We start from the raw sequence: 16,620 nt of genomic DNA, 5'->3' as shown, positions 1-16,620 counted from the left end.
GCCAAAAAGGTAGGTCAAATAATTCCCAGGGTCTGGGATCATAAATATTAGTCTATTATAACTTTGTGTTACATTCACCACGTTTTTTTTTTTTTTTAAGATTTTATTTATTTATTCATGCGAGACACAGAGAGAGCGAGGCAAAGACACAGACAGAGGGAGAAGTGGCTCCCTACATGGAGTCTGATGCGGGACTTGCCTGGGATCATGCCCTAAACTGAAAGCAGACACTCAACCACTCAGCCACCCAGGGGTCCGTACATTCACCAAGTTTTTTCTCACTGCTCAAACTATAGGAATCACTTGTCTAGTTCAGGATGTACATATATCCACTCTCTCCTCCACTGGTAAGTTTCTTCTGCCCATCACTCAAGATACTAGAACATATTTTGTATTTAAAAGTGTCAAACTGGGTATCTCTAATCTTAAATATCTTATTTCCTAGGATGTCTAGAGGGTGCTGATCAAATATAACTCCAGATGGATTATTTTGATTCCAAAATCCCTGGAACAGTGTAAGTGAACTATTTTCAGCCTCTATTTTTGCTATTATTTTTTCTCAAAGTAAGACAGGCTTAAAATTACTTTCTTCCTTCTTGTACCAATATTTTAATGTTTTTCTTAAATTTCTTATAATATTTCATAGTAAACTTAGAAAAAAACATGCACAAACTATAGACAATTTCTGTCCCCCAAATGAGGCAGTTTGCCATAGCAGTTGTTGTGAAGATCAATATGAGTTATATAGTGCTTTAAACAGTACTCAGCATATACTAGGGACCAGCTATGATAAGAATTAATAGGCCATACTTATCAGACTTAATGAAATATAAAGCTGCTTGTTTGCCATAAAACGAAATATTTTAATCTGTGCTAGAATACAAAAGGAGGAAAAAGGATGAAGGTAGAAACATTTAACATTTGTAAATAATCTCAGAATTCTAATAATTCAGTAAGTATTAATCTAGTGACTTTGTTAAGGTATTTAACGATCCTATGCATGAATTTCTTCAGTGATAAAAACTAAAGATACTGGCTCTGCTAAAATGAAATACTGGAATCAAGAGCAATTAGTGAAGTACCAAAAGACTATAAAAATCTCTTAAATAGTCTTCTTGATTTCCTAAGACAATTACAAAAGTCAGATAAAATTATTAAACATGAAAACACATATAACACTTTAACAACTAATCTGCAAATAATTAAATATGAGAAGGAAAGTCATCTTCCAAAGTAAAACCAGGATGATTCTCAGAAATCTGAGTGTTGCTTTCAGTAAAGTTTTTTTATGTATGCAAAACATCAGGAAAAAATACTAACAGGTCTAAAAAAAAAAAGTAATAGGTTTCATTATGCCACTTCTACTATGATATTAGAGGGGGAAAAATGTAAAGAGTATCACTATAATTGCAGTTGTACTTTCTGGGGGAACAGAGACCCATGTTTGACAGAACAAATTAAGACAATCAAACACTATCAAAGAAACAAGAGTCTTATCTTCTGAGAAGGAAGAAAAACCCTAGCAATAGATGATATTTGATAAATGGCCAACATGAACATGAAAGGAGCTATAAAATCTGAAGTCGGTGGGGAAAGTAAAATTTCAGTTAAGTAAACAATTAAAAACTATCTGATAAAAAAAAACCTATCTGATCACAAGAAATGTTTAAGATCCATCTTTTACCACCATGAGATAATCATGGCAGTTTATTTAATCATGATACTAGTCATTGAGAATATAAAAGCCTACATGTCGTAACATACAACCTCTGAATATTAGGCAAATCATCCACTGTGCTCTCTGACAGGACTGAGAAGTGGGAGTGGTTTCAGAGGTAACTCTCTCAGTCTTCTCCATCTCAGATAATGGCAACATCACTCATTCAACTGCTTAGACCTCAAACTCAGAAGGCATCCTGGACTCTAATCTTTCTTCAAGACTTTTTTGGTTTTTCCTCCAGAATTTACTCCTTATGTAATCATTTCTCATCATTTCTGTCTAGTCCAAATCACCAAAATCTTTTACCTGGATAAAAACAATAGTCTTCAAAATTGGTATTAATTCCACTTGTGACCATATCCTAACTGTCTATTCTCCGCACAGAAACCATAATGTTTTAAAAATGCAAATGAGACCTTTACTGGAGGTTTAAAAACCTTCCAACTGCTTTTCATTGAAACTAGAAAATGAGTCCAATTCTTCCCAATAGTCTGTCCTATCCAAACCTTATCAAATTCTCTCTTAACTTGTAGTAATATACTACACCTTTACTCACTAAACTGCAGCTCTATCAGCCTGTTTCTCTGAAATACCAAGCTGCTGCTTGGATAACCCGTCCCTCATCCCTGGATTTTCATATGGCTATTATGTTCGTTTTGATATTATTCATATCTCCATATAAAAAGCTCCCCAGAGGATTTTCCCTATCATTTTATTGATCTGTAGAAGTCCCCCTTTATATTCATACTATTCTACTTCCCATTACTTTGTTTCATAGCACTATCACTATCAGAAATATTATTGGTTTAACTTATTTACTGCCTGTCTCCCTTACCAGCATTTCTATCTTTCATGAGGCTAGGGCTCATACCTTTTTTGTTGACAGCTATTCTCAGGGCTTAAAATAGGGCCCAGCACATAGTAAGTGCTCTGACATTTACCACATGCATATATCTCAAATACATATCAATGCATCAATCAGTGATCTGCTTTAGCCCCTAAAATAATACTATGGGAGTAAGTTTTATTATTACTGATATTTACATATGAGGAAACAGGAAGATGGAGAGCATTAGTTTTGTAATTGTAAGTAAATTAAAAGGACGAGATTTAAAACTAGATCTGCCTGCATCTGAAGCCCAAGATCTTACCCACTGTTGGAGACATTTCTGTCCAGGGAATAACTTTTCCCCAATGCCTAGTTTGGGTCTATTAAGCAAACAGACCTTATGCAAAATGGAAAAATAACAAGTTTAGGCAGGAAATATAAAACTCACGGCTTAAATTTACACAAGACAAAAAGAAACATCTCCTTGCTCAAAGGTTGCCATGATTCGCCTTGCCACTCTGCCCATCAGCTGTAATTAGGATTAAACCAGGATTTGGCATTTGACCCAAAGGCAAACCATATACTTGTAAGATAGCCTAGAATAAGAATGGCAATGTTGGATGGAGTGTGCATCATTTTATCTCTTCTTTACCTAATTGGCCCATCTTGCAACCTTGGAATGGACAGCCATACAGAATTTATAAATAAACTTGCCCTAAGTTGAGCCAATCACTTCCTTCTTATAAGAATATGGAATTAGTTTGGGACTATAGGGATCTAGGCTGGAATGTCAGTCATGTCAACTAAAGAGCTGAGCCTGACACTCTGATAGTCATAATACATTACTAATCAATGAAGCAACGAAGAAGCTAGGCCACAGAGAAAAAGAAGAGAAGGGATATGTAAAGAGAAACAGAGAAAAATGGCCATGCTGAGTTTATATGAATAAGATAGAGGGCAAGGGTGGGAGTAGGGAGAGAAGCTAATGCCTAGCATCTCAATAGCTCTAGCTGTTATTTATTCTAAAATGAATTCTGAGGAATGCCACTGAGTCACTAAAATAAAGTCCATTTCCTTAAGCTACTTTGTTTTTTTGTTTTTTTTTTTTTTTTTAAGATTTATTTATTTATTCATGAGAGACGCACAGGGAGAGAGAGAGAGGCGCAGAGACACAGGCAAAGAGAGAAGCAGGCTCCATGAAGGGAGCCCAACGTGGGACTTGATCCCGGGTCTCCTGGACCACGCCATGGGACAAAGGTGGCACTAAACCGCTGGGCCACCCGGGCTGCCCTCCTTAAGCTACTTTGAATGGATATGTTATTTGTAAAACCAAATGATCCTAAATGCTGAATGATAGGACCAGGAATAAACAGAGTCCAAACATCATTTGCTTCCAAGGTGATGCTGTTAGCATTTATTCATTGTCTCATTCAATAACCAGAGGCTCACTTCATTCAGAAACTTCTGGGTTTCTAAAGTTATCAGGGAACAAATAAAAAGTACAAACAGAAAAATAATAAAGTCAGGAAATGATAAGTGTTATGAAGAAAAATAAAGGAGAATAGGGATATAGAAATAGAAAAGTTGCTATTTTATTTAGAGTGCCCAGGAAAGGCTTCACAGAAGAAGTGACCTTAAATCAGGAGCAAACTCGGTGAAGATCTAGGGGAAAAGTGTTCCAGATAGATGGAAGAGCAAATGCAAAGTAAATTTCTTCCCTAACAAGCTGCATGTTTGAGATCGCTCAAGTTAAAATGAGAATCATTAAATGAGAATCAGGTAGGCTTTAGTCATAGCTATTATGGCCCTGGACATTGATGCATCTTATAAATATCATCTATCAAGAAATATTTTATTTTTTGAGAGAGAGTGTACACATGCACACACGAATATGAGAGAGGAGGGTGAGAGGGAGAAGCAGACTCCCCACTGAACAGGGAGCCCCATGAAGGACTCAATCCCAGGACCCTGGGACCATGAACCAAGCTGAATGCAGTTGCTTAACTGACTGAGCCACGCACGCACCCAAGAAGAATAAATATTTTAAAACATTTTTTAAAAACCACTTTGGTTGGCTTCTGACTTTGTAGACATATACCATAGGGTATGGTTTAAACCACATGAGTTCACAAAGAAAACAACTAAAATGCTTATTTAACAATGAAAGCACTTGTTAATACCACTAAGAGAAATGGAGTCAAGAATGGTCTGACAGATTTGGTAACATTTGTGAATGGCATGAAAATAGAGTTATAGCCTATCATTAAGGTTTCCTTTTGAGATCAAGCTGGAGCAATTAGAAGGTTGAATACCCAAAGGAAACACTTTCACTGAGCGGATTTAGGAGTACATTATTAGTATGTGAGGTGAAGCTACAAGAAACAACTCTATGAAATTTATCAATGTATTTGCCACAGATATATTTGCTTGGGATATTTTTCATAGTATCTCTGATCTGAGAAGTTTCACGTAAAGCTCAGGAAACTTTTGGTTCCTAAGAGACTGAAATGCCTTTTTCTCCCAGATAATGAAAATGTAATATACTTTCTTTTTCACTTTTGTCATCAAAAAATGTGATGTCAAATTTATGGTTTGAGTAAGTCACATTCTCCTTAGATTTTTGTTTATTTTGTCTAATAAAAGGAGATGGTCTTAATGTCCTTCTCTAATACATCCAATTTCTATACATATGAATAACACACTGAAAAGTATTTAATCTTCTCACCTGATTGGCTGGGTTTTGCAAGTAAACTCTTCTGGCATTCAGATCTTCAAAGGCAGAAGGTCTTGAGCTTCTATATGGCTCACTGGTAACAACTGTCTCTTGCTGGAAAAGATGATCTTTCACTAGAGAACTGGAAGTATCCTCTTCAGTTGCCTAAAGGGAATAATCCCCAAAATTCATTAGTTGCCAGAACATAAACAAAAACAAACTAAGATCCTTTCAGTCTAGCAAGTATTTAGCAAATCATTATTTACCACTACCATCACATAAATGGCAATTCCCCAAACTCAAACAATCATGATTAGAGGCCAGGTCAAAATAAAATATTAATAATAAATCAGCTTTATGAGCAAAATGGGCTTCCTAAGAGAAAACTACATAGGAAGAATTAGAAACCTAACTATGGCTCGTGAGAAAGATAATCTAATTAAAATAAAGCTTTAAATTTTAACCAGAAGTGATACACATACACAGAAAATAAAGAAATTATTAGAGAATACAAATCAACTGGAAGTGTTATCTCACAAGTTAAAAAAGTATATACCAAGGACTGTGCTGTGCTTAAGATACAGGGGATCAAAAGAGAAAACAGCAGTCCATGACCTCACTGAATGAAAGATATGGGATATGCCCAATGACAGTCCCTAATGACATGCTTTTTTTAAAGAAATGAGATCATTATTTGCCATTACTTTTCTTATTACCATATAATTATTTGAAAAGATTGTGACAGCCAAATAAAAATGACAGAAATACCTTCACTGGCTTAACCTTAAATAATTGGAGTAATTACAACAGGAGTAATAATCTTAAAGGTATAAACCTTTATGAGCTTTAAAAAAAATTTTTTTTTTTAATTTGGTGCTCCAAAACGGAGCAATAGAATTCACAAAATAGCTAACATATTTTAGTTTATAAATTCACGTTCTAGTCCTTTGCTCTGGAACAAAGTAGGCTTGTGACATTTAATTTCTTTGGAATTGGGGCACCTGGGTGGCTTAGTCAGTTGAGCATCTATCTGCCTTCAGCTTGGGTCATGATCCCCGGGTCCTGGGATGGAGCCACATGTAGGGCTCTCTACTTAGTGAGGAGCCTGCTTCTCCCTCTCCTCCCTGCTCATGCTCTCTCTCTTGCTATCTGTGTCTGTCAGATAAATAAATAAAATCTTTTAAAAAAATAATTTCTTTGGAATTGGTTTTCTCAATTACCAAATACTTTTAATATCTATGCTATTTTATTACATGGATTTTCTTAAGGATTTAGTGAGATGATAATAAATGTGAAAATGCCCTAAAGCAATTAAACCTTTAAAAATATATTTGAGAATGTGTTATCATTGAAAACTAAATATGTTAAACCCAGTTAATTGTTTTTAAGTTAATTTTCATCACAGTTGTCCCTATGTGTTGATAGTTAATGCTAAATTAATTACTGGAAAGAAGTTGGTTAAATACTTATAACCAGCAAACACACTCTTTCAAAATGCATGATCAAAACTGGAAACAGTAAAAATTTCAAGAAATATATTTCCATGTTCTAGACACTTTTGAAAATAAATGACTCAAGTTAATTGTCTAAAATCATAAGCAAACTGAATAAAAGAAAAACATGAGAGGTGGGAAGGTTAACATTTAAGAAATTAACTTCTCTAAATTATGGGTTTATTATAAGTTGGTATATTTGTACTAATAACTTTGGGGTTACCTGAGATACTCAGATTAAAATCTATAAATAAGCATGAATTATTACTGTAGTTGTAGTAGTAGAAGTAACATCAGTAGCAATTACAAAATAATTATAATGGTGACAACCATTTGGATCAGGTTGTTTTTACTGAATTCCAATCTGAGGAGTCATTTAAGATTTGTAAGGTAAGGGCAGCCCTGGTGGCTCAGCGGTTTAGCGCCACCTTCAGCCCAGGGCCTGATCCTGGAGACCCGGGATCGAGTCCCACGTCAGGCTCCCTGCATGGGGCCTGCTTCCCCTCTGCCTGTGTCTTGGCCTCTCTTTCTGTGTCTCTCATGAATAAATAAATAAAATATTAAAAAAAAAAAAGATTTGTAAGGTAAAATAAAGCCTACTGAAAAATCCGTATCTGAACAACAAAAACTTGTTACATGACACAAGTATTTTACTCTACTGACTTGGGTTAATTCTACTTATATTCTGTACATTAAGCAAAACTTTTTTTTTTTTTTAAAGATTTTTATTTATTCATTCATGAGAGACAGAGAGAGAGACAGAGAGAGAGAGAGAGAGAGGCAGAGCCACAGGCAGAGGGAGAAGCAGATGCCATGGAGGGAGCCTGATGCGGGACTCAATCCCTGGTCTCCAGGATCATGCCCAGGGCTGAAGGCAGTGCTAAACCACTGAGCCACCTGGGCTGCCCGCAAAAACTTATTTTTGATTAAGAATTCATTTACTTTTTAAAGGCAACTATCAAGAGTGTTATTTCATTATTAAATAAATAAAAATGTGTTTATTGTTTGGGTAACACATGATTTAGCTGGACTTAAAAATGTTTGACAAAATAGCTAGAATTAACCTAACTGCAGTTCATATAAAACAGTAAATTTATAACTATGCACCTAAATGGGTCTCAGCTAATAAATAACAAAAACATCCTTCAGGTGTCTCATATGGTAAAAGCACCCCCCCTCCCCCACCTCAATCTGTTGTAGAGTTTAGAACTTACAATATTGTGAGAAACAAACTAACATTTTTATAGAATCCTAAACTGGGAGAATATTTTCCTACTACTTAATTATACCTCCTTCAGCAGTTTATAAATTTAGATGTATATGACAAAGTTTAAAAAAAAAAAAGTGGTGATAAGTAAAATGGCCATTCTTATTCATTCCTAACTCTATATAGACAAGTAAAATCTGGAACAACCATTTATGAAAAGTGATTTTAGTAGAACTATCAAAAACTTTTAAAACAAACACTTTGAAAAATTCTTGAATCTAGCAAAAAAAAAAAAAAAGTACTAAATGGAAGAAGCTTTAGGAAAAAGTATTGTTCTCAGAATTACTTTTAAAAGCAAAAATGAAGAAATAACCCAAATGTCCCCAAAATAAGGGAATGGTTACATAAATTATGGTATGCCTACTTTATACTGAGTGGTCATTTGAAATTAAGCTTATGAATAATATCTGCTATCTGGGGAAATGCTTAATGTTAAAAAGTCAATATGCAAAATTTTATGTACAGTATTATCATAATCATTAAAAATAAAAATGAAAGGATATAAAGAGGAATGTTAATACCTATGCTTGCTGATGATTATGAGTAATTTTCCAATTTTTCTAGAACTTGCTTACTTTTATGTTGACCACAATTTCTCTTAAAATCTAAGTATATACTTTCTCCCTTGTTTGTGATACAGAATTGTCATATTTTGAAATATATTCTATTAAAATATCCAAGTAATTCAATGAAGGAATTAGTCGTATGCTTTTTGGCTTAAATATATTTTTCCCTGACTCTGTATCTGAAAAAATCAATTAAGACATTCTTCAACCCTTGCCCCAACCCCTTCTGGATTCGTGCAAAATACCCATCGATTAAAAAAAATTATTTTCTAAGCAAGTTCATCTTCTGAGTATCTTTCAAATCCATTTTTTCTCATGCAAGCCCTTACTATCTTTTTTGCGTATCTTATTTCAGTAGGATTTTAACTGATCTCCTGGTTTCCAGCCTTGGGGAAGGCTATTCATGCAAATCTATTTGATTTTTTGCTCAGAACCCTTCTAAGATTTCCAATTATCAAAGCTCTGTTGGGGAATCCTGTACATACAAGATAGGAAAGTAGAAGGGAAGAAAATCAGTATTATCTGAGGAACATCTTTTTTTTTTTTTTTTAATAATTTTTATTTATTTATGATAGTCACACAGAGAGAGAGAGAGAGGCAGAGACACAGGCAGAGGGAGAAGCAGGCTCCATGCACCGGGAGCCCGATGTGGGATTCGATCCCAGGTCTCCAGGATCCGCTGCGCCACCCAGGGATCCTCTAAGGAATATCTTCATAAGAAATGTAATTTACACAAATCTGTAGAAGTGCCCCCCCCCCAAGACAACACTGACATGCAAGATAAAAGTCCAATTTTATTTCATAGAGGGGAAAAAAGGAAATAAATACGTGAAAAGATTGAGCTTCATTTCTAATTAAAGTCATAAAAACATAATGCCAATTTTTTTATATAGACTAGAAAAGATAATACTTCGTGCCAACAAAGACATGGGGAAACAGGAATATTTTTGCACTGCTGGTGGTAGTGCAATTCTTTGAGCAAGTGATTGTATACGTAGATACACACACACACACACACACACACACAAATTATGGTAGCACTACTTTAACAAAAAAGAATAGGAAAAAAAAGAAAACATCCTTTGGTTATATCAGCAGAGGGCTGGTTAAAAATTATAAATACATATACACACAAACACACACATATGTATGAATGGTGGAATTCTATACAGTCAATAAAAAGATCTATACACAGCACTCACAACAGCTAAATGAAAGAAAGGTATAGAACTGTCAGTAATGACATGATCTCGTTTGTCTGATAGAATATTTTAAAATTTTTTCAGTACCAGGATAGATAAACACTGATACATATTTGGTATTTCCCTAAAGAAATATTTTCTATAAAGAATTACATATACATAATGACTTAAAGAATGAAAAGAATGTGTATACTTGTTACTCAACTTTAGAAAGAGAATATAACCAATAACATAATGGCTGCTATCTGTTTCTCCATGTTTTCATCCCCTACTTTGATTACCAACAGGAAAACACAATCCTAAAGTTGTTTTTTTTTTTCATTTTCGTACTCTATGGTTTTACCACACAAGTGTTCTTGCTAAAGAATATTTAGTTGCAGATGCTTCTGAATTTTATTTGACTGATATGATGCTATAAGGGACTTACTTTTGGGGGAGCTAAACTCATTCATGTTGACATGTATAGCAATAGCTCATTCACTGTCACTTCTTGGTAGCAATGATAACTAACACATATTGAGTATCAGATATCGCCCCAAGTACTTTCCATGAGTTAACTCATCTATATCCCCACAGCAACCCTTCAAAGTAGATAGTATTCCCTCTCTACAGACCACATAAAGAAATTAAAGCTCAAAGAGATGATACAGGGGTGCCTAGATGACTCTGTCAGTTAGGTATCTGACTCTTGATTTAAAGTCAGGTCATGATCTCAGGTCCAGAGATTGAGCCCTGCCTCCTGCTGAGCATGGGGCCTGCTTGGTATTCTCTCCCTCTGCCCCACCCCTTGCTGTGTGCACTAGCATATGCATGCAGCTTGCATGCTCTCTCTCCAAAATAAATAAATAAAATCCTTTAAAAAAGGAGAGAGATTAAGTAACTTGCTTAAAATGAAACAATTAAAATTTTCTGCTATTTCAAACAATGATGTTAAGAACATTCTTTTACAGATCTTGCTGTATATATGTACAAGTTTTTTTCTGGTAAATATCCAGGAATAAAAATGGTAAATTACCTACGTTCCAGTTTACATAATAAAAATTAGTTTCCAAGGCAGTTCTAACAATTCACACATCTACATTCTCACCAAACCCAGGCGTTATCACTCTTACGTATCTATCTACTATTTATTTCTACAATAATGGATCAGTCTTACTAAAAATTACATAGTATTTTCTTTCTGCAAACAAGAAATTCTAAGAATGAAGAAAAGAACTAACAAAAGAATGCATAGGTTTGTTATTTTACCATGGCTCCTAATACTATTTCATCCTCAAATATTTTGGTTTCAAAAATATTGATGCACTTGTTTCTTACCATCTTATCACTTTTATTCTTTGTACAGGTCATTTCCTCTGCCCACAATGACTATTTTCAATTTTTCCACAAGAAAAACTCTTTGTAACATCAGCTATAAAATCTCTTAAAAAGTCTTTGTTGATCCACTCCCAACTTAATCATTCCTTCCTCTAAAGTTACTCAAATATACTTGTATCTATCATCCTATATACTAAGTGTTCTTTTCTTTATTTCTACCCACAGTCAGTAATGGGAGACCTTGCCTAGTCTAGAGACATTTTATCTCTAGAATTTATAATTATGCCTATCATACAGTGAATATCTCTATGAATAATCTCTAATATGTAACCATCCACAAGCCAGATCACATTATAATAATATGAAATCTCGGGAGTAAATTTGGCATAACAGGATAAAAAAAATGTAGAAAAAGAACTCCTTAACAAAAAAAACTTCACCCACAAATGAAATAATTTTAATAACTGTAAAAATTCAAATTACACAAAAAAATTGTTCCCATAATCCCAATCCCAAGGAATAACAGCTACTATTATTTGACACAGAGCTTTCCAGACTTCTTCATGCATGTACCTTGGCTCATATCCTATGTACAAATATGATTCCATTTATATTGTAGACATTCTATCTGTGTGATGCTTTTTTTTCACTTCATAATATATCATGGGCCTCTTATCGCATCAACATATAAAGATGTATGTACCTTGTGCTTTGAAATGCTTGCAAAGTTCAGTATTTGTGTGTGTCAACTATTCTCTAAGCAAGACAACTGATGGACTTTTAGATTACTTACAACCTTTTGTTATATATATTGCAATGCACGTCCTTATACGTATATCTGATGCAGTGGTAATATTATTTCTTCAGGATTAATTCCCATAAACAGAATCCCTGAATAAAGAATATGCATATATTCCCATTATATTACCAAGCTACTTTTATAGGGAGCTTATGTATTATTTGAAAACCACTCAATAATATACGACTGAGGGACCATTTCCTCACATCACTGTTCACACTGGGTTTTACTACTTACTGATCTTTTGCCAATCTAGTAAGAAAAATATTTTGTTATTTTCCAAAAACATTACCTGTACTATTTTCCATATTTAAATTAATAATAACCACAACACGTAAGTTGGATACAAGTAAGTATTCACATTTAGTCAAATTTGAATGTTTTTAACTGAATTACAACCCCTTAAAACTAACAATTACTATGGGAACATGGACATTTTCTAAAGTTGGTTGGTGAGAAATGCCAAAAATCCTTCACAAAAGCAGAAAATTTAACACGATACACACATTTGCATGATCTCCAGCTTTAAAAAAATTATCTATAGCAGTCATATACATTCATATTCAATGTTTTTAGGATTGTGCTGGCATAGGCTTATCTGTATTATCTATATAGTAACCTATGCCAATATTTGATGTACAATGGAAATCTGTTTCACTCTCAGAGGCTAGTGTAATAATTATTCTCCTATGGTTGCTATGAGATTGTTTAGCTTTTTCTTCTTCTAAGACTACTAAAGCAATTTTATGTGTATAGGCAAAAGGATGCTGGGTAAAGCCAATAAAATAATTCCAGCTGTAGCTCTCTATCAGGACATAAGGCTAGATGACAGTTGCATAGAAAACAGAAACAGACTTTGCTTCTCTTCCCACTTTGTCCCCTCTTACTGTGTAATTCTGAGTAGAGACAACTTAGCGTTGTTCTGCAAACCTTTTTAAATACAGGACTCCAACAAATAATTAGGTGTGAAAAAAGTATTACCAGTCTACCTATTGCTCAAGAACTGGACTCTTGTAGTTGTGTATTACAAAACACAGGTTTGAAAATGCATGGCTGGGTTATATCCAACAAGAAGATTTTAGTAATTATATTATTAATTTTAACATGATGAAAGAATTTTAAAATGTTCTTTGATAAGGATGTCTTAAATTTTAGCATTGCATATGTTAAAAATGCTACCAAAAGTGCTATTCCTTTGGTATTTAAAATTATATACTCAAATATGCAAACTTGGGAAGCACAGAAAAAAATTATAACTATTCCACAAGCCCAGTAAAATCACCATTAATATTTTGGTACAGCACTCAGTACAACAATTCATTTTAGATTTGAACACAATTATCTTCTATTCTGTTCATTAGATTCCTTTAGTTCATTTGATTAGCTTAAGGGTAAGAACACACTAAACTGCGGGGTTTTTAATCTTGCATTTGTCTATGAGCTTTGTCTAAAAGCATTAATAGCACATATAGAATCTTAGCACAGTAAGCAGTAATGAAACAATATGGAAAGAATGATAAATGTATCAAGATTATGATATCTTACAAAAACAGAAAAAAGTAAACAAGTCCTCCACCCTAGATTAATCAACACACAAACTAAACTACTTTTTCTAATAAAGTTAGCTTGACTAATACCTAATACCAAATGTGGTATTATGTTTTCAGGAATTATTGTCTGTAAATTTGTTTTTTAGTTATGAGGCAGCAGTTACATAGTTCCTAGTAACTATATAAATCTTTACACAGTCCTTTAACTGATAAATCTATTTCTAGGATTCTATCCTAAGGTCACACTTGGAAATACCAACAAAAATTAAGGTTAAGAGTCTGTGGGAAATAAAATAAATGTTCAATAAAACATGAATGGTTAAATAAATTGTTTGGCAACAGTTACACGATTATAATGACTAAATACAAAAACTCTGAAGTTGGACTTTGTGAGTTCAAATTTTAGGATTTATACTACTTACATTCCAATTACTACTATCACTACCGTCAGCAATGCAAATGAACGCCTTTCAAAACACAATCGAGGGGTACCTGGCTGCCTCAGTTGGTGGAGCATGAGACTCTAGATCTTGGGGCTATGAGTTTGAGCCTCACACTGGGTATAGAGACTTAAAAGTAAAATCTTTGGGCAGCCCCAGTGGCGCAGCGGTTTAGCGCTGCCTGAAGCCCAGGGTGTGATCCGGAAGACTCGGGATCGAGTCCCACGTCAGGCTCCCTGCATGGAGCCTGCTTCTCCCTCTGCCTTTGTCTCTGCCTCTCTCTCTCTCTGTGTCTCTCATGAATAAATAAATAAAATCTTTAAAAAAAAAAAAAGTAAAATCTTTAAAACACACACACAATCAATCAAAACAAAGAAGAGACTGATTCTCATGGTACTTAAAAAAAGAAGTATGCATTCGAATACAATACAAAAGAACAAAGAAAAACCTCGGTAGAAGTATCTAAAATATTAATAGTGGTTATTTCTGGGTAGGAATAAATGATTCCTGATTCCTTCTTTACAATTTTCTAACTATCCAAATATTCTACTTGAAGAAGTATTATTAGTCTAAGAGTCAAGAAAAAAATGTAAATAACAAAACATCACACAAAAAGGTTATACAGTTCTTTTGCTCCCTTGTTAGATAATAAAATTCAATCTGAAGTATACTAAGGTTTTGGGAACTCAACCATGAGCAACTACTTAATGTAGGATGGTGATAGTCACAGTAATATAACATCCATTTGCTAGCTAACTAATGCCTATTCACAGGGTGTTGTGGTGGGTCTATTCATTGGGTATCCGACTCTTGATTTTGGCCAGGGTCATGATCTCAGGATTGTGAGACTAAACCCCTAAGATTTTTTTAAATCTTAAAAAAAAAGTGTATATCATAATCTCTTAAATCATTTTGGCTCAGAAATGATACTATCAAATTCTAAAAGAGTAAGTTAGTCAAGTATTTCTCAGTAGCCAAAAGAAAGAAGACAATTTTCACTTCAGATCAATTAAGTGTCATCTTTCTTCTTCCCAAAAACATGAAATCTGAGATCTTTTCTTCTTAGAACCACAAGCCTGTTGAAAGGTGCGTCTTATGGGTTTTGTGACCAATCTAGCATATCTAAACAAAAAGAGCTGTTCTATGGTCGGAGAAGCACTTTAGAAATGTTCTTGTAACAAATATGAGCTAGCATTTAAAAACAAAAACAAAAACAAATCTTAACTGGCTCATTAAAATAGTCAAAGAAAAGAACCAATGAAAACAACATTCATACCTTTTTTTTACAGCTGAGGTTAAAATCCTAAGTGTGAAGGTTTTTCTTTAAAAAACCCTACTTGGGTACCACATAGGTATATGATCATCACTGTACTAAAAACACGAGGGATAAAAGATGAGAAAGATGTGATTTTAAATCCAAATGATGATGTATTTCATATAACCCTTCAAAGACAGATATGAAATAAAAAGGTAGATGTCCTTCTGTTGATTTATGATAAAGACACTCAATTGTTGAAAGCTGAAAGGTGACCAAGGGCAAAGAACTAAATGTCTAGTATAGCTATAGAACAGAAAAGGTGCTCAAGTAATTGTTGAATAAATTAATAAATAAAATGAATGGCACTAAGGTAACTTTTAGAGTTTCCTTAGGCAGTTTTAATTCTGGACATCGGTTCTTTAATAAACTTTTCAAATAGGAGGTTCAGAAAAATTTATCTCACATATTTGCTAGCATCTCAATATCCCCTACTCCTTTCTTGATATAATTAGGGTTAATATATTATATAATCAGGTCAGACTTTTTTAAACAATAAAGATGACTTTTTTCCTACCTGAATATACTCTTTATTATAGAAGGGCTATAAAAACTAAGATACAACACAATTTTCTATTAAAGACAGAATTCAGCATAAGCTAGAGATCATCTAAAAAACTGAGAATAAATGAGGATTAGGGTTAAAGGAACATGATAGATATTAGCTTTTGTTCTCCTATTTCCTTTCTGTTCATGTATTGGTTAGCTATTCCTGCACAATAAATCACCACAAAATAGCAGCTTCAAAGACCAAACATTTATTATCTCACAGTTTCTGTGAGAAATTTTGAAGCACCTTAGCTGAATAGTTCTGACTCACAGTCCTTCAGAAAGTTGCAGCAAAAGTAATAGCCACAGCTGCAGTTATCCGAAGGCTTGTTTGGAGCTGAAGGAGTTTCTTTCAAGCCTGACCTGTTTCCTTTCTGGCTGCTGAAACAAGGTCTCAGTTCCTCACCAAATGGATCTCTTCACAGAACTGTTCAAGTGTCCTGGCACATAGTAGCAGGCTCCTCACCTGGTGAGTGATCCAAGAGAGTAAAATGGAAGCCACAAATGTTCTTAGGACCTACCCTCATTTCCTTCACATTTTATTTGTTAGAAGTGAGTCACTAAGTAGAGGGACACTCAAAAAAGCCAGGAATTAAACTAAAGACAGGAGTATGAAAGAATTTGTGGACCTATCTTAAAACCACTATTGTTCACCACTCTTTGGAAAAATAATTTACTGTTTTCTCACATGCAAAATACACTCATCCCCATCCCCAGACTCCCCAAAAGTCTTATCCCTTTAGAGCAACTTCACATCCAAGGATGTTGCTATCTAAATAGATCCATGTATGGATGAAACTTCCCAGGTATAGTTCCTTAAGACAATCCGGAGTATATTCTCCCCCAACATAAAGACCTGG

At 34.3% G+C, this 16,620-nt stretch overlaps 1 protein-coding gene across 3 annotated transcripts in view; it reads right to left on the bottom strand.

Annotated features, from left to right (window-relative positions):
- SPRED1 (sprouty related EVH1 domain containing 1) overlaps window positions 1-16,620 on the bottom strand; it is a 120,363-nt gene that overhangs the window by 17,247 nt on the left and 86,496 nt on the right. For all 3 annotated transcript variants that reach the window (XM_038580012.1, XM_038580010.1, XM_038580011.1), the window contains exon 5: window positions 5,275-5,427. In XM_038580012.1, the coding sequence (XP_038435940.1) occupies window positions 5,275-5,427 (153 nt within the window). The remainder of the gene's footprint in view (window positions 1-5,274; window positions 5,428-16,620) is intronic.

This window comes from Canis lupus, chromosome 30, assembly GCF_011100685.1.
Source record: "Canis lupus familiaris isolate Mischka breed German Shepherd chromosome 30, alternate assembly UU_Cfam_GSD_1.0, whole genome shotgun sequence".
In the NCBI taxonomy this organism is placed as follows: domain Eukaryota; kingdom Metazoa; phylum Chordata; class Mammalia; order Carnivora; family Canidae; genus Canis; species Canis lupus.
Note: the sequence above shows the minus strand (reverse complement) of the source record. Positions and strands in the feature narration are given on the sequence as shown.